The 19,137-nt window shown below is 47.5% G+C and overlaps 2 protein-coding genes across 5 annotated transcripts in view; one reads left to right on the forward strand and one right to left on the reverse strand.

The window, feature by feature from the left end:
* LOC132807201 (zinc finger protein 229-like) overlaps nucleotides 1-19,137 on the reverse strand; it is a 427,695-nt gene that overhangs the window by 390,086 nt on the left and 18,472 nt on the right. The window lies entirely within an intron of this gene.
* LOC132807199 (gastrula zinc finger protein XlCGF26.1-like) lies at nucleotides 1,390-18,549 on the forward strand. 4 transcript variants are annotated; one of them, XM_060821501.1, is made up of 3 exons: nucleotides 1,390-1,512; nucleotides 2,398-3,321; nucleotides 16,843-18,549. In XM_060821501.1, the coding sequence occupies exons 2-3, from the start codon at nucleotides 2,800-2,802 to the stop codon at nucleotides 18,055-18,057; spliced, it is 1,737 nt and encodes a 578-aa protein (XP_060677484.1). In that variant the 5' UTR covers nucleotides 1,390-1,512; nucleotides 2,398-2,799; the 3' UTR covers nucleotides 18,058-18,549. The 4 variants fall into 4 exon arrangements, with proteins under 4 accessions (XP_060677484.1, XP_060677482.1, XP_060677481.1 ...); XM_060821499.1 differs by lacking the exons at nucleotides 1,390-1,512; nucleotides 2,398-3,321 and adding an exon at nucleotides 3,352-3,708 and having other exon boundaries at nucleotides 16,359-18,549; XM_060821498.1 differs by lacking the exons at nucleotides 1,390-1,512; nucleotides 2,398-3,321 and adding an exon at nucleotides 13,380-13,518 and having other exon boundaries at nucleotides 16,359-18,549.

Raw genomic sequence — 19,137 nt, forward strand, 5'->3', positions numbered from 1 at the left:
ACTCCATTCACCTGCTTTCTCCCAATACGTCTCGATCTCCTTGATACTCAAGAACTTACCTATCTCAGTTTTAAATATACCCAGTGACCTGGCCTCCACAGCCTTCTGTGTCAAGGAATTCCATAGATTCACCATTCTCTGGCTGAAGTTTTTCCTTTTCTCCATTCTAAAAGGTCTTCTGGTCCTAGTCTCTCTTACCAATTGAAATATCTTCCCAATGTCCAGGTCGTTCAGTATTAGGTATGTTTCAATTAGATCCCCCTCCTGGTGAGTATGGCCCTGTTAATCAGCATGAACCAGACCTTTCAGGATGTGGTACAGCAGGGATTAGGTTCAGCTAACTGAAAATGGAGGGAGAGTGTGTGGGATGGAGATCTTCAGCTTCTCTGGAATAAGGGAGGAAAGAGATATAAATCAGAATTGATCGGATGGGCTGATCGGCCAAAGAGTGGCAGGTTGAGATTAATTTAGAGAAATGTGAGGTTTGCATTTTGGTCAAGCAATCCAGGCAGGACTTGAACAGTTAAGGGGAGTGTTGCAGAACAAAGAGACCTTGGTATGCTTTCCTTTATTGGTCAGAGCATTGAGTACAGGATTTGGGAGTTCCTGTTGCGGCTGTGCAGGAACAGGAACATGTGGTTAGGCCACTTTTGGAATACTGCATTCAGTTCTGGTCTTCCTGCGATAGGAAAGATGTTGTGAAACTTTGAAAGGGGTGGGAAAACTTTTATAAGGCTTGTTGGCAGAGTTGGAATGTTTGAGGTACAGGGAGAGCATGATAGGCCAGGGATATTTTCCCTGGAGCATCAGAGGCTGAGGGGTGACCTTATAAAAGTATATAAGGGGCATGAATCAGGGCAAGGTATTTTCCCCAGGGTAGGGGAGTCCAGAACTAGAAGAACATAGGTCTGAGGTGAATGGGGAAAGGGAAGTGAGCAGAAACGTTTTCACGCAGAGGGTAGTGGAGGTGTGGAACCTGCTGCCAGAGGAAGTGGTGGAGGCTGAAATAATGACACAATATAAAAGGCATCTGCATGTATGAATAGCAAAGGTTTAGAGGAATGTGGGCCAAATGCTGGCAAATGGAACTGTGTTAATTTAGGATGTCTGGCTGGCGTCTGTCTAGGTTAGGGTGGATTAGCCATAGGATGTGCAGGTTAGGTGCATTAGTAAGGGTTAAATGCTGAGCAATAGGGGTTGGGGAATGGGTGTGAACTCCCTGGGCCGAGTGGCCTGCTTCCATACTATGGAGCTTCTCCGATGGGAAGATGGTTTGCAAACTGCGCAGGCGCACTGCGGACCAGACGGCCGCCGTTCGGAGCATGCGCAGTGTGGGGGCTCCCGCTGCCGGCCTCGCTCCATTGGTGATGTCACAACGCGGAAGTGGCCATGTCAGTTTCAGAGTGCAACTCCTTCCCTCTGGGGAACTCTGCATCCAGGGAGGGAGGGGAATCTGTTCACTTGTAGCAACTGGAGTGAATCCAGGGAGGGTGCAGACTCTGCAAACTAAAGGTGAGGAGAGACGGATAAATTGGGGTGGTGGGGGGGGTGACCTGAAAGACTTTTATAAAATGAAGAGGGGCGGGGAGAGGGTAATTAGACAAGGTCTTTTCCTTGGGATGGGGGAGTCCAGAGCTGGAGGTTAATAAGTTAAGGGTGTGGACGGGGGTGATTTAAGCGGCTTAAAGGGGTATTCTTTTTACGCAGAGGGTGGTGCATTTATGGAATGAGCTGCCAGAGGAAGTGGCTCAGGCTGGTACAGTTGCAGTATTTTAAAAGTCATCTGGTTGGGGATATGAATAGGAAGGGATCAGAGGGATTTGGGCCAAGTGCTGGCAAATGGGACTAGATTAATTTCAGATATCTGGTCAGCACCGAAGAGTTTGATCCAAGTGTCTGTATGTCTGTGACTCTGGCTTTCCACAAACATTTGCCACATCTTTACCTTCAGTTTCTCTCTGGTGTCTATGTTAATTCCTTGATGTCTCATTTTGCTCCCCCGCTTCCCGGGGATGTTAACCATTTTGTGTCTAGTTCTTCTTCAAGAAGCTGTATTGCAGGTTCACCCTGAATTGACACTCTTCCCAAATCAGACCTGCTCACTCTCAGCAGGATCCTAATGTTGTGAAAGATATTAACTTTCAGGTGGAGGTATCCGAAATTCAGAGAGATGTCAGTTTTGACGTTTTTGCTTTTCTGCCCCTGGAAGATCCTGAATCAGCACTTTCAGGGGAATTAGAGTGGAGTGAGACCAGAGGGGGAGAGAGAGTGGGATGATGCTTTCAATTTTGTGGAATAACAAAAGAAAAGAATGTTCCGCAGAAAGTAGAATTAATTGCTTGTTCAGAATTTCTACTCTGCACTGACAGTGATGACGTTTGTAATTGCTTTTTACAGAGTATATGAAGATCTGAAGACAGAAGTTTCAAAATCAACAGGTGAAAGCCTTATGCCCAAAACATTGACTCTCTGGCTCCTTGGATGCTCCCTGACCTCCTGCGCTTTATCAGCACTGCACTTTTCAACACTGACTCTCCAGTGACTGCAGTCCTCACTTTGACGTCAATGTCTGACAGTCACTCAGTCCATTGGGAAAGCAACGGTTTTCAACTCTGATTCTGTGAGAAGGAGCAAAGCATTTTGGTTCCTGTTTGAGTAGGTTTGTAGCATCAGTGGGACTGGATGAGAGACCCTACCATTGCAGTGCGCTCAGTGAGGAGCGTGTAATAGCTGTACGGCCTGGGAAGAAAAATTCACATTGGGGAGGGTCTCCACACCTGTGCAGCTAAAGCTTCGGCCATGGAAAAGCCCAAGAAATCCTGCCCTGTGGAGAAACGATGGAAGTGTGGCGACTGTGGGAAAGGCTTCCGTACTCCGTCTGCCCTGGAGGTTCATCGGCACATCCACACAGGGGAGAAGCCGTTCTCCTGCCCTGAATGCGGTAAGGGCTTTACCCAGGACTCTACCATGCTGACCCACTGGCGTATCCACACAGGGGAGCGGCCCTTCAACTGCCCCGAGTGTGGGAAAGCCTTCAGGAATTCTTCGAACCTGCTCAGGCACCAGCGGCTCCACACTGGGGAAAGGCCCTTCAGCTGCCCCGAGTGCGGGAAGGCCTTTGTCCGGGCCTCCCACCTCCTGACCCACCAGCGGGTCCACACAGGGCAGAGGCCCTTCAGCTGTCCTGAGTGTGGGAAGAGATTTACCCAGGCCTCCAACTTGCGGACCCACCAGCGAGTCCACACAGAGGAAAGGCCCTTCAGCTGCCCCGAGTGCTGGAAAGGCTTCACCTGCTCCTCCCGCCTGCGGAGGCACCAGCGAGTTCACGTGCCATCGCAGGGGGATTGAAGGAGCGACGGCCAAGTGCCATTATCGACTGGACTGTCAACCCGGTTCCAGGGACTCCGGGGTTTGCATCCCGCCCCGACAGATGGCAGAACTGGTATTCGGTCAGAAATCTGGAGTGCAGAATCTAACAGTGAAACCATTTTCGGGGGTTGGGGGTGGAGAAACCCCCATCTGATTCACTCACGTCCTTTTTAGGGAAGGAAACTGCCGTTGTGGGAAAGGATTCACTCAGTCGTCCCAGCTGCATCCTTTACCCGGTCTGGCCTACACGTGACTCCAGACCCACAGCAGTCTGGTTGACTCTACACTGCCCTCCACCCGACTGGCAAATGCATGGAGAGAAATTTACTTGGAGACAAGGTATGGGTTGAAATTGGTGAGTGAGGCAGTATTTCCTACGGGTTACGGCTGTAGCAAGGACCCAATTACAAAGGGACAATTCGGTGCTGACCAATAGTAAAGGAAGAGAGGGGGGTGGCAATGTGTGCGGTTTGACCTTGAGCTGCTTATTTAAAAAAAACAGCAACTTTTTCTACGCCTTTTTGGTGAGGGGGGGAGGTGCGGGGGTGGAATCTGAAGCTGTAACAAAGTTGGGTCACAATAAAGGTTACCTGAACTTACTGCCAGGCTCAGGCTCTCATTGAAAGCTTTGAGCTCCAAGAGGTTTTTGTTTTAAAGCTACTCATTTTTTTTGCAGCCTCCTGCACTGAGTTTCCAATGTCGTGTATCAGAAGGAGCAGTGAATGAGGAGCTAGCATCGTTAGAAATTGTAAATTTTTTGTGAGTGCAGGTACTGCATCGTTTCATCAGAATTGTAAAGTTTACTGGCAGCACCAGGAGTTGTGGGTTGTGTTCACTAGATACGCGTATCTTTACAATTAAGAATACCTAAAATGATATATTCAGAAACATAGTTGAAGTCTGAAAGCATTTTAAATTTTTTAAAAGGGCTGTTGAAACCTTTCTGAAACTTGCACTGAATTATATGCAGTTTAACCACAGCTCAGGACAGGTTGGAAGGGGTGAATGGCCTGTTCCTAGTCTTGTGAAATTGGTTCTGACTATGTAGAAATAGAGTCATAGAGTTGTACGGCATGGAAACAAACCCTTCAGTCCACGCCGACCAGATATTCTAAATGAACCGAGTGACCCATTTGCCAGAATTTGGCCAATGTCCCTCTAAACCCTTCCTATTCATATCCCCATCCAGATGCCTTTTAAATGCTGTAATTATATCAGCCTCCACCACTTCCTCTGGCAGCTCATTCCATAAACGCCATAAACGCACCACCCTCTGCGTGAAAAGGTTGCCCCTTAGGTCCCTCACAAATCTTCCACCCCCTCCCCCCAACTCTATGCCCTCTAGTTCTGGACTCCCCCCTACCCCCAACCCTGGGGAAAAGAGATACAAAAGTTCATTTACTCCCCCCACAGGATAAAGAGTTGCCCAGAGGGAGGGGGTTTCACTCTGAACCTCACAAGACCAGTTCTGTGCAGTGACATCAACTATGGAGTGAGGGGGTGGGGTAAGGTGTCTGGGTAATGGGGTGGGGCCAAGCTGAAAGCAGTCCATACACAATTTGCAAAAATCCCAACCCGAGGAATCCACCCGAGGCAGATGGGAAATGGAAGCCTTTCCCACAGTTGCCACACTTCCACGGTTTCTCCACGGGGCGGGATTCCATGGCTGAAGCTTCAGTTACACACAAACGTGTGTGGAGCCCCTCCCCACCCAGAATTCCTCTTCCCAGGCCCTATAACTGTTTCAGGCTCCACACTCAGTGTGCTGTAACAGTAGGGTCTCTCATCCAGTCCCACTGATGCTGAAAACCTACTCAAACAGGAACCAAAAAGCTTTGCTCCTTCTCACAGACTCATAGTTGAAAACTGTTGCAGTCCCAATGGACTGAGTGACTGTCAGACATTGACATCAAAGTGAAGACTGTAGACGCTGGAGAGTCAGTCGAAAAGTGCAGCGCTGGAAAAGCTCAGCAGGTCAGGCAGCATCCGAGGAGCAGGAGAGTCAATGTTTCAGGCATAAGGCCTTCATCTGTTGATTTTGAAACTTCCGTCTTCAGATCTTCAAATACTCTATAAAGAGAGATTACAAAGGTCATCACTGTCAGTGCAGGGTAGAAATTCTGAACAAGCAATTCTACTTTCTGTGGAATATTCTTTTCTTTATTATTCCACAAAATTGAAAGCATCATCCCACTCTTCCCCCCCTCTGTTCTCACTCCGCTCTAACTAATTCCCCTGAAGGTGCTGATTCAGGATCTTACAGGGGCAGAAAAGCAAAAATATCAAGACTGACATCTCTCTGAATTTTGAATAGTTCCACCTGAGAGTTAATATCTTTCACAACACTGGGATACCACTGAGAGTGAGCAGGTCTGATTTTTGGAAGCAAAAAAAGTGTGTCAATTCGGGGTGAATCGGGAATACAGCTTCTTGAGGAAGAACCAGACACGAAATGGTTAACGTCCCCAGGAAGGTGGGAGCAAAATGAGACATCAAGGCATTAACACCGACATTAGAGAGAAAGTGAACCTATTGACGTGGCAAATGTTAGTGGAAAGCCAGAGTCATAGAGATGTACAGCACAGAAACAGACTCTTTGGTCCAACTCATCAGTACCAACCAGATATTCTAAATTAATCCAGTCCCATTTGTCAGCACTTGGCCTATGTCCTCTAAACCCTTCCTATTCGTATACCCATCCAGATGCCTTTTAAATACTGTAATTGTACCAGCCATCACCACGTTCTTTGGCAGCTCAATCCTTACACGCACCACCCTCTGAATATAGGAGTTGCCCTTTAGGTTCCTTTTAAATCTCACCCTCACCCTGAACCTAAGACCCATCCAGGGAAAAGACCTTGTCTATTTACCCTATCCATGCCCCACATGATATTATAAAAGTTTGTAGGGTCACCCTCAGCCTTTGGCGCTCGACAGAAAACAGCTCCACCCTGTTCAGCTCAAACCCTGACAACATCCTTGTCAATCTTATCTGAATCCTTTCAGGTTTCACAACATCCTTCCTCTAGCAGAGAGACCAGAACTGCACACAATACTCCAAAAGTAGCCAAACAAATGTCCTGGAGAGTGCACAACGTAACCTCCCAACTCCGATACTCAGAGGACTGGAAAAGTTTTCAAAACCCACAAAAGACAACCGGGAAAGAATGGAGGGACAAACCGATCTTGGACATCAGCGTGGGGGAGGAGGGGGGGGTGGCGGATGGGAATGAGGGATGGAAGCTGAATGTGCTGGAGCCAAGGCAGAGGAAGAACAGAGGATGAAAAACCGGCTTGAAGGAATACTGCATGTGCTGTACTTGTACCTGTTGCAGTTACTGGTGGGAATCGGGTTCATTTTAAACATTGAAACAGAAAACTGTCTACCCCTCCGCCTTCCCAACGTCAATCCTTCCGTCCCTCCTCACCTGGGTAACTAAGACACATACCTGAGTTTGTGGAGTCTCCTCCCTCCCTGGATTCACTCCAGTTGCTACAAGTGAATAGATTTCCCCTCCTCCCATCTCTGTCTCCCTCCCGGGATGAAGAGTTGCCCAGACAGAGTGAGATTCACTTAAACGGACAGGGCCACTTCCCTGCTGTGACATCAACATATCAAGAGGCGAGTCACAGTTTGCAAAACCCCTTCCCTTCAGAGAATCCCCACAGTGTGGAAGCAGGCCACTCGGCCCAAAAACTTCATACCGACCCTCTGAAGGTTAACCCACCCACACCCATTCCCCTACACCTGTTGCTCTACATTTACCCCAGCTAACCTGCACATCTCTGGGCACTAAGTAATTCAGCATGGCCAATCCACTTTAACCTGCACATCCCTGGGCACTATGGGTAAGTTGGCAAGGCAAATCCGCCCCCCCACCACCTAACCTGCACATCCCTGGGCACTATGGGTAATTTGGCATGGCCAATTCCCCCCGGACCTGCACATACACAAATTCACCCCCATAGATGTGTGTGTGTGTGTGTTTGCATGAGAGAGAAAAAAAATCTACATCAGTTTATCTCTGCCTATTTGCTAACAGGTGCTTTATTTCTGTTGGTGTAAATATTGTTGTAAATCATAGCTGGGTGCTAACAGTTAGATGGAAGGGAGACAAAATTCCCCAAGTAGGGCACCATGAGAATCCTGGGAGAGCCCCATTTCTGGTTTACTTCTGAATGAACAAACATTAAGCATGAACACCTATTTATTTCTAATTTTGTTTCATTTTTCTTGTTTAATTCTCTGTTATGACTACACTCTGTGCCTGGATGGTTGACAGGCTGGGAGATTGTGGGTTGGGGCTTGATTACTGAATGTTTTATTGTTCCAGAAGGTGTAATAGGGAACAGGGAGATCGACAGAGGACAGAGAAATCAGGCCCTGAAATCCGAGGTGACACCAGTGTACCCTGTGCTCAGTGCTTTGATGACCTTTGCCAACCCTCTGCCTTTACCTCAGTTCCCATCTGACTACCCCCTCGATATTCAGGATCCAATCCTTGTCATCCTGAAGCCATGTCTCTGTTAGGAGTCTCAGATCATAATTATTCTCTTCAATGTGTGCAGTTAATTCATTCACTTTTGTTACAATGCAGCACACATTCAGACACACTGTTTTTAGATTCAAGTTTTGTGACCTTTAAAATCCAGTTTTGATTGCTGGTACATTTACTCCCCTTGTACCTTTCTATCGTTCTCTGATGTTTATTTTCCACATCACTATACTGCTCACATGCCTTGATTTGGATTGGCCATGCTAAATTGCCCAGAATGTCCTGGGATGTGCAGATTAGGTGGGTTAGCCATGGGAAATGAAGGGTTATAGTTTGATAGTAATAGAAGCAGGAGTTGGCCATTTGGCCCATCCAGCCTGCTCCACCATTCATTAAGATCATGGCTGATCTATCCATCGACTCAGCTCCTCCTCCCTGCATTGTCCCAACTACCCTTCATTCCCCTACCATTGCAAATACCCATTCAACTCTGTTGAGTTTAGAGTCATAGCAATGTTCAGCATGGAAACAGACCCTTTGGTCCAACCCGTCCATGCTGACCAGATATCCCAACCCAATCTTGTCCCACCTGCCAGCACCCGAACCATATCTTTCCCTTCTCACCCTAAACCTACGTCCTCTAATTCTGGACTCTCCACCCCAGAGTAAAGATTTTATCTATTTATCCTATCCATGTCCCTTATGATTTTATAAACCACTATACGGTCACCCTTCAGCCTCTGACGCTCGAGGGAAAACAGCCCCAGCCTGTTCAGCCTCTCCTTATAGCTCAAATCCTCCAACCCTGGCATCATTCTTGTACATCTTTTCTGAACCCTTTCAAGTTTCACAACATCTTTCTGATATGAAGGAGACCAGAATTGCACGCAATATTCCAACAGTGGCCTAACCAACGTCCTCTACAGCCGCAACATGACCTCCCAACTCCTGTACTCAGTACTCTGACGAATAAAAGAAAGCATACCAAACGCCATCTTCACTATCCTATCAACCTGTCACTCCACTCTCAAGGAGCTATGAACCTGCATTCCAAGGTCTCTCTTAGTGAAGATGCCTCTCCTGCTTCCATGGGCAGACAATTCCATAGATTCACTACTCTTTGGGAAAAGCGGTTCTTCCTCATCTCGGTCCTAAATCTGCTCCTCCTAATCTTGAGGTCTTATCCAGCAGCAGAAATAACTTGATAGCGTAGGGCTTCATCCCCACCGTGCAACAAATTCTCACCTTCCATCAAAATCCCGGATGTAGTTACTCACTCAGTTGCTGTCTCACAAATGCAAGATTTCATTGTAACTTCTTCTGCTCCCATTAAGGGCAAAACATCTTTGAAAGCTGCTCTGAAACTCCAGCCATCACAATCACACTTCTGCTTTCAGCGAAGAAGATTAGAGTCATACAGCACGGAAACAGACCCTTTGGTACAACTCATCCATGCTGACCAGATATCCAAAATTAATCTTGTCCCATTTACTAGCATTAGGCCCACATCCCTCTGCATCTGGATGGGTACATGAATACGAAGGGTTTTGAGGAATATTGGCCACATGCTGGCAAATGGAAGAGATTGATTTCGGATATATGGTTGGCAGAGACGAGGTGGGCTGAAGGATCTGTTTCTGTGATGTATGACTCTAACTGTCTTCGGTGAAAACAGAAGTGTGGTTGAGAAGATGGGACTTTCAGAGCAGCTTTCAAAGATGATTTGCCCTTACTGAGAGAAGAAGAAGTTACAATGAAATCTTTCATATGGGAGACAGCAAGCAACTAAGTGAGTACATCCGGGATTTTGGTGGCAAGTGGGAATTCATTGCACTTTGAGGATGAAGCCCAATCCTATCCAGTCATTTCTGCTAGTGGCTGAGACAAGGCCTCAAGCTTTGGGGGAGTAGGTTTAGGACAGAGATGAGGAGGAGGAAGTGAGGGCAGTTGCTTTTCCCAGAGAGTAGTGTATCTGCGGAATTCTCTGCCCGAGGAAGCAGGCTCCAAAATGCCCCGGTCCTAACTCTTCAACTTGACATACCCGTGAATGTAAACTCTGAAGTGTTTTGGTTAACTGATGCAAATATTTCCACTTGTTCAACAATCCAGTGCCGGCTTTTTCAGTCATTGAGATGGTTTTGATTCATCTAAGAAAATCTATTCCTATGAGACAATATTCATGACAATGTACGCGAGGTGATACTATATATGCAAGTTGTAGACAATTTAAAAAGGCCGACCAAGCAAGGAGGTGGTTAACAAACCCAGGGCATCCCTCTTAGAGTATGCATCTTGTTTGTTTACAAATTAAACATGCTTCAGATCTTTTCCTAGCTGCTTTCTGAAAATCTGGGTGCCACCAGGTTTGTGAGTGTGTCCAATAATGTACGTAATCAACAGAAATAGACAGCAGCAAAGAATGAACACAAACCAGTGCAGCAGGGGGCACCCACATTTTGGTTTGAGTATTGAAGGAGTACCCTTTTTGAGGCCCCTGTGATATCAGTCCCATACCCAGGCTAATCTGCATTGAAACCAGATTATGAAGTTTTAACCTTTCTGCAAACTTCTGTCTGTGTGTCTCTCTCTGTAACATTTTCCAACTTTCTTCATATCTCAGTTTGTCAGCTTTTGATTATTCCTTCCTTCCTTCCTTCCAAGGGTAATGAGGCACTCACATTCCAGAACAGCCCAAGTTAGGGAGTTGAGCCTCATAAATCCTGGCTGTGACACATTGCTGCTTAACCAAGTGTGCAAACTCTAAATCCCTCTCAGCTGTTCCATTTGCAAATCGAACACTGTTTTCAAGGCAAGTTGTTCATGTCTCTGCATTAGTCCACAACCCAGGGGAAATACAACGGAGTCTTTAATAGTTGCCCAATGTGTACTGTATACCAAATTCATTCAAGTCTGGACATCCTGAAGCGAGCAATTATACTTCAGATTTCTACTCGCCAATTAAAACTAATGTTGGGCACTCAAACAGATCGGAGGCATCTTGAAGCATGCCACGGTCCTCAGTGTGGGTCCAGGGCTTATCAAATAGGGTTTCACCTCTCGTAACCCTGGGGCAAGCAAATTCATTATTACTAACTTTGTAAAGCACAAGTGCTCTCAGCAACATTACGTCCAGACACTAGGACCCTGTTGAGTTCTCTCACGAGTATCTTGTGGCTGAGTAGGGAGAATTGTAACAACATTTCTAACAGCACTTTTGTCCCTGGCCAGCTTTCCTCTTTATTTTGGACACATCAAAAGTAGCAACCACCCTCTATATTTCATCTCTCATCGGCCGGTGACCTGAGAGAACCAGGGTATCTCCTGCCTGACTCACCAACTGTGGGGGATGGAAATAAAGCCCCATGTCATGAAATAATTTGTTTATCAGGAAGCAGTACAGCTGCAAGGCCAACCGTCTCCGCTGAGCCTGGGAAACACAAGCTTTAGCAAACAGGCACTAAGCTGAGATTCAAAATGGTTTCCAGGCTTTACTATGTGACAAAATGGCTGACCCAAATCTAACAATTCTCCCACATCATCGCAGGGAATAAAACAAGAAAAATGAAACAAAATGAGAAATAAATAGGTGATTGTCCTTAATGTTTGTTCATTACGAAGTAAACAAGAATTAGGGGTCTCCCAGGATTCTTATGGTGCCCTACTTGAGGAATTCTGTCCAACAAGTTTAATTGGAAGCAGTATCTTTCGGAGTGCAGTTCCTTCATCAGGGGATTGTGGAATATAAGATTGTAAGACACAGAATTTATACCAACAGTTTATAGTGTGATGTAACTGAAATTATATATTGAAAAAGACCTGGATTGTTTGTTAAGTCTCTCATCTGTTCGAATGACCATGATAGTTTCAGTTCTTTCAAATGTAAATCACAAAACTTTTTTAAATAGCTAAATCCTCAAGTGAACTTTACCAATTGGTGTCACGTCAGCCCAGATAATGTATTGAAGGTGTGAGCTCCCCTGTGTGAGACTGTCTGTGCCACAATGGTTAAACTGACTTACAGAATCTTACATGGATTCATGCAGTTTTTGAGCAAAGTAAGACATAATTCTGCAAGTACAAATTCACCCAACAAATTTGTTTGTATGTGTGTGGGGATGTATATTTGCAGATACATTCTATGTGCATTTTTTTAAGAAAAAATCTGCAGGCAGTCAATACATGTAATAGTTTGTAAATTCGACTTTGGAAACAGAACCAGTCTGACTCAAGATTGTGATACAGGCAGACATTGATCTCACACCTTCAATGCATTGTCTGAGCTGAGATGTGAGCTTTTGCTATAAAACCTTGTTATCTTGAGAAGGTGACAAGAAGTAGTTCAGGGATTTACATTGCAATGAGATATGCAACCTATTTGAAAAAGTGGAAGACTTAACAATATACCATTTCAGTGGCAGGACACTGGAATGTTTTGCTCTAAATTGTGTCTTAGGATCTTATCCTCCACAGCCACCTGATGAAGAGGCAGCACTCCAAAAGTTACTGCTTCCAAAGAAGCCTGTTGGACTACAACCTGGAGTTGTGTGATTCTAGTATCTGGTCTCCAGCATCTGCAGTCCTTGTTTTTTCCTCGTTGATTTAACCCTACTGTGAATCCTCTTGCAAGGATGCCTGCCTTGAAGAAGTTTTCCTCCTCTCTCTACAAGAATCTCAGGGAGTCCCTTTCCCACTGCAACTCTCAGGTCATTTCCTCTGCCCTGAAGCTCTTCAACCATGTCCTGAAACAGACTCACGACCACAGCCACATTTGCTTCCTCAGTGCCTGCCTCCGTAACCAACTCATCCTACACAGACTCCGGACCATCTTTAAACCAGCAGAGTTCAGATCCGAACAGGCCAATCCACCCTCCTATCTGACCTATCACCTTCATCCCCACCCCCATTCACCCATTGTACTCTTTGCTGCCATTCCCCACCCTCCTCCCTGACCTATCCCCTCCATTCTCACCCCCATTCACCTATTGTACTCTATGCTACTTTCTCCCCACCCCCACCCCCACCCCCCACCCTCCTCTCATTTATCTCTCCACCTTGTAGGCTCTATTCCTGATGAAGGGCTTTTGCCCGAAATGTCGATTTTCCTGCTCCTTGGATGCTGCCTGAACTGCTGTGCTTTTCCAGCACCATTCTCATCAAAAGTGGATTGGCCGTGTTGAATTCCCCATAGTGCCCAGGGATGTGCAGGTTAGGGTGGATGGCTATGCTAAATTAGGCATAATGTGCAGTAAGACGCATGACTCAGGGTTCAATGTAGGGGAATGAGTGTGGTGGGTGACCCTTGGGAGGGTCGGTGAGGCCGAGTGGCCTGCTTCCACACTGTGGGGATTCTCTGAAGGGAAGGGGTTTTGGAAAGTATGTTCTCCTGCCCTTCTGCTGCAGGCGCAGCGCTTGCGCAGTGCGGCGTCCCGCTGTCGTTCTTGCCCCGCCCCCTGCACCGTCCCTTTTCCTCGCCCCGCCCCTAGTTCATTTGTGACGTCACAACGCGGAAGTGGCCCGGTCAGTTTCAAAGTGAATCTCCCTCCCTCTGGGTAACTCTTCATCCTGGGAGGGAGACAGAGATGGGAGGAGGGGAAACTGTTCACTTGAAGCAACTGGAGTGAATCCAGGGAGGGAGCAGACTCTGCAAACTCAGGTATGTGTCTTAGTTACCCGGCTGAGGAGGGACGGAAGGATAGAAATTGGGAAGGGAGAGGGCTGGATATCTTTTCTGTTTTGATGTTTAAAATGCACCCGATTCCCACCAGTAACTGCAACAGGTACAAGTATAGCACATGCAATATTCCTCATTGCAGCTTCAAGCCGGTTTTGCATCCTCTGTTCTTCCTCCACTTTGGCTTCAGCACGTTCAGCTTCCTTCCCTCATTCCCATTCCCCCGCCCTGATGTTCCAAGCTGACCCGCAAAAGATCGGTTGGTCCTTCCATTCTTTCCCGGTGGCGCCCATTACTCTTGCCTATTTCTTGCCTTATCCAGCCATGTGCGTGAACAAAGTGTTAGCGTTTATCCTCTTTCACTGCCAGGTGCTTCCTTGTAGGCGAAAGCAACATTTCCTCCCATTTTTCGCCGACACTGAGCCTTCTGTCCTCCTTGATTGTGTTTTATTTTGTTTTTGTAGAAGCGGGAAACAGATGCTTATAACTGTTTGTACGAGCATATCTAGTTTAACCTACACCCCCTCGCCTCACAGCACCTTTATCTGTTTGTCTGTAATATCTACCATTGTTTACAGGCACATTTCACTCTAGTATGCACATTTTAACTAATACAGAAGCAATTATATAATTCCTTCACATAGTTTTCACTCTTGTTAACTCCACTCTTGGCTGAAACAATTATACCCTGGCGTTAGTTCATTTACCTTGCAGAAGCAATTATGGTTACAGAAGTAACACTGCTTTACCTATATTCCACAGGGGTGACCCTACAACCTTGCATAAAATAATGTGGGGCATGGCGAGGGTAAATAGACAAGATCTTTGATCTGGGGTTGCTCATAGGTTTCTTTTAAATCTCGCCCTAAACCTAAGGGGCAACTCCTATGTACAGAGGGTGGTGTGTGTAAAGAATGAGCTGCCAGAGGAAGTGGTGGCTGCTGGTACAATTACAACCTTTAAAAGGTATCTGGATGGGTATATGTTGGGAAGCATTGAGAGGGACATGGGCCAAGTGCTGGCAAATGGGACTAGATTGATTTAGGATATCTGGTCAGCATGGACGAATTGGACTGAAGGGACTGTTTCTGTGCTGTACATCTGTGATTCTGGCTTGCCACTAATGTTTGTCACGTCTGTATGTTCAGTTTCTCCCTGGTGTTGGTGTTAATGCCTTGATGTCTTATTTTGCTCCCCACTTCCTGGGGACATTAACCATTTCCTGTCTGGTTGTTCTGATCTGGACTGCTGTCCAGATCTTCGGATTTCTGGGATTGGTCAATAAACACATCTGGAAATGACTCTTTGTCAATCACACAAGCAATAGTTTATTCTTTGATACGGCCGGGTCGGTAGACTCTGATCAGCCCAGAAGGATTAGATTAGATTCCCAACAGTGTGGAAAAACATGCCCTTTGGCCCAACCAGTCCACACCGACCCTCTGAAGAGTAGCCCACCCAGACCCATCTCCCTCTAACCATTGCACCTAACATTATGGGCAGTATACATGGCCAATTCACCAAACCTGCACATCTTTGGATTGTGGGAGGAAACCCACGCACACATGGGGAGAATGTGCAAACTCCACACAACCAGCCGCCCTGAGGCTGGAATTGAACCTGGGACCCTGGTGCTGTGAGGCAGCAGTGCTAACCACTGGGCCACCAATGAGTACCCCCCGAGTGCCAGAAGAATCTGCCGACTTCCTCCAGGTGTTCCGGTTTCCTCCCAGAGTCCAAAGATGTGCAGGTCAGGTGGATCGGCCATGCTAAATTGCCCATCGTGTTAGGTGCATTAGTCGGAGGGAAAATGGGTCTGGGTGGGTTACTCTTCGGAGGGTCAGTGTCGACTGGTTGGGCCGAAGGGCCTGTTTCCAAACTGTAGGGAATCTAATCTAATCTATTATAATTTCTTGTAGACGACCTATTCTTGAAATCGTATTTGTCGTGTCTGGGGGTTAGGGTTAAACCGTTACTTCTGCGATTAATGGTTAGGTTCACATTTGTTACTTCTGCATTTGCAATTTTTTTTCCACTGGATTTACGTCAGTCTGTGGTTTGTTCTGAGTTGCGAGTATCTGCCTGACTCAGTTTCCATCGAGTTAGCCAAGCAGAAGCCATTTTGTCCTACCTCCCATGTTAAAGTGGAAATTTGAGGCGGCCCAGGGAATCCTTTGTGGACTCAGACCTGTAAAGCCTCTCTCTTGGTTTGTCCTGGCGATTGTACTCTTTGGAAGCCTGGAATAAAAATCTCTCATCATAAAGTCCCAAAATGTAATTCAATTCAATCCAGAGCAGATAAGCACTAAGAGTTAATTTTGTCCGGGATTCAACAGCCTCAGCACTAAAATGGTCTCTCTCTCTCACTCGTGTCCTTTGAACTCTCAAGTCAGCAAATTTTGTGAATGCCCTGCTTGCAAGGGGTAGTAAGAATCCATTATAATGGACAAGATCCAACCATTAATTACAAAGCTATGGATAGTACCGAGTCTTGTTTCAGGGTCAGATTCAAAGACTATCAATAATTTCACAAGGGAACGGCTGTGAATGTAATCACTTGGTGTGCTGTTCGCACAGATTCACCGATGCTGAGGCAAACCTCCTGAATTGCCTTACAGCATCCTGTTACCACTTGGTGAGCCCAGGTGTCCCTATCTTTAAGTTCTCTCCTCTTTCTGAGCCTTCCTGCCTGTTTATTTCCTAGTGCAGGAAATGTACACAATAATATAATAACAGAAGAATATTCCACAGAAAGTAGAATTGCTTGTTCTGAATTTCTACCCTGCACTGATAGTGATGACTTTTGTAATCTCTCTTTGCAGAGTATTTGAAAATCTGAAGACTAAAGTTTCAAAATCAATGGATGAAGGGTTTACGCCCGGAACATTCACTCTCCTGCTCCTCGGATGCTGCCTGACCTGCTGTGCTTTTCCAAAGCCACATTTTTTGACTGACTCTCCAGCGTCTGCAGTCCTCACTTTGATGTCAATGTCTGACAGTCACTCAATCCATTGGGACCACAACAATTTTTGACTGTGATTTCTGTGAGAGGGATCAACACAGTTTGGTTCCTGTTTGAGGACGTTTTCAGCATCAGTGGGACTGGACGAGAGACCCCACTGTGTGTGGAGCCTGAAACAGTTATACGGCCTGAGAAGGGGATTTCACGGTAGGGAGGGGCTCTACACGTGTCTGTGAGCAGCTGAAGCTGTGGCCATGGAGAAACCTGAAGAAGCCCGCCCTGTGGAGGAACCGTGGAAGGGTGGTGACTGTGGGAAAGGCTTCCGTGTCTCGTCTGCCCTGGAGACTCATCGGCGTAGTCACACCGGGGAGAGGCCATTCCCCTGCACCGACTGCGGGAAGGCCTTCAGCACATCTTCCCATCTGCAGACCCACCAGCGGGTCCACACAGGGGAAAGGCCCTTCACCTGCTCTCAGTGCGGGAAGGGCTTCAGTACTTCCTCCAACCTGCTGACCCACCAGCATGTCCACACTGGGGAGAGGCCGTTCACCTGCTCTCAGTGCGGGAAGGGCTTCACCTGCTCCTCCACCCTGCAGAGCCACCAACGGGTCCACACGGGGGAGAGGCCCTTCAGCTGCCCCGACTGCACGAAGGCCTTCAGCACTTCCTCCAACCTGCTGGCCCACCAGTGGGTCCACACCGGGGAAAGGCCATTCACCTGCTCTCAGTGCGGGAAGGGCTTCACCTGCTCCTCCCGCCTGCGAAGCCACCAGCATGTGCACACAAGGGAGAGGCCCTTCAGCTGCACCGAGTGTGGGAAGGGCTTCACTTGCTCCTCCACCCTGCGAAACCACCAGCGTGTCCACACCGGGGAGAGGCCGTTCACCTGCTCTCAGTGCGGGAAGGGCTTCACCTACTCCTCCACCCTGCGGAACCACCAACGTGTCCACATGGGGGAGAGGCCCTTCAGCTGCCCAGAGTGTGGGAAGGGCTTCTCCTGCTCCTCCACCCTCCAGACCCACCAGCGTGTCCACATTGGGGAGAGGCCCTTCAGCTGCTCTCAGTGCGGGAAGGCCTTTACCCACGTCTTCTCCCTGATGAGGCACCAGAGGATCCACACGGGGGAGAGGCCTTTCAGCTGCCCAGAGTGCGGGAAGGCCTTTACCCAGGCCTCCACCCTGCTGACCCACCAGCGTGTCCACACGGGTGAGAGGCCCTTCAGCTGCCCAGAGTGCGGGAAGGCTTTTACCCAGGCCTCCAATCTGCTGACCCACCAGCGGGTCCACACCGGGGAGAGGCCGTTCACCTGCTCTCAGTGCGGGAAGGGCTTCAGGTATTCCTCCCACCTGCTGATCCACCGGCGTGTCCACACAGGGGAGAGGCCCTTCAGCTGCCCCGAGTGCGGGAAGGGCTTTAGCACATCCACCATCCTGCTAAGGCACCAGCGGATCCACACCGGGGAGAGGCCATTCATCTGCTCTCAGTGGGGGAAGGGCTTCACCTACTCCTGCAACCTGCGGAAGCACCTGCGAGTTCACGTGCCGTCGCAGGGGGATTGAAGGAGTGACGGCCGAGTCCCATTATCGATTGGACTATCAACCCGGTTCCAGGGACTCCCGGGTTTGAATCCCGCCACGACAGATGGCAGAATTGGTATTCGGTCAGAAATGTGGAGTTCGGAATCTAACAATGAGACCAATTTTTTTAATCCTTGTGCCTTTTATTCTTGCTTTTACCTGTGCAACTGTTTATAGTAACGTGTAAACACTAGTGAAGGAGATTATGCACCAGCATTTTATGTTCCTCAGTCATTGAAGGGGCAGGACTTGTTGAGAATAATTAGTAAAGCAGGTTGTGCACTAAGCCTTGTTAACATCGATATAGTTTGTTCGTTGGAAAAGTAGACTTTTTATTATTTAGAGTCATAGAGATGTGCAGCACAGAAACAGACCCATTGAGTCCAACCTGTCCACGCCAACCAGATATCCTACATTAATCTAGTCCCCTTTGGCAGCACTATATCCCTCTAAACCATTCCTATTCATATACCCATCCAGATACCTTTTAAAGGCTGTAATTATACCAGCCTCCACCACTTTCTCTGGCAGCTCATTCCATACACACACCACCCTCTGCATGGAAACATTGCCCTTCAGGTACCTTTTGGTACCAACTATGTCCTCTAGTTGTGAAGGTCACCCCAACACTGAGGAAATGATTTAAAAACATTGCTTTTGCATTTAGCTGGCAGCTCAGTCAAATATCGAGCCACATGGGGGGAAAAATATTGCTCTGCCCTTTTTGATCTCCGATAGGCATTTGGAAACTTAAAATCTGTCAAAAACACTAGCATTGCTACAGCGCATATTGTGTACACTCCTCTGTGTCAACAAGCAGGGCACATGTTTGCCAGTGTCACCAAAACATTGGGCGTGTTCCTCGCTGTCAGCAGAAAAGGGGCGAAACCTACTTTTGATGGACAAAAAGGATCACTGGAGGACCGGAAGGAGACTTGTCCTCCTGCCATTCGGAGCTCCCCTATTGGTGAACGCGGAAGTTGGGCCATGAGGTTCTGAAGTTCCTGCCTCTCCCCTCTCTCAATGAAGATTGAGCTTCACTCAGACTGCAACTTCCTTCCT

The sequence above is a fragment of the Hemiscyllium ocellatum genome (genome assembly GCF_020745735.1).
Source record: "Hemiscyllium ocellatum isolate sHemOce1 chromosome 27 unlocalized genomic scaffold, sHemOce1.pat.X.cur. SUPER_27_unloc_10, whole genome shotgun sequence".
Classification (NCBI taxonomy): domain Eukaryota; kingdom Metazoa; phylum Chordata; class Chondrichthyes; order Orectolobiformes; family Hemiscylliidae; genus Hemiscyllium; species Hemiscyllium ocellatum.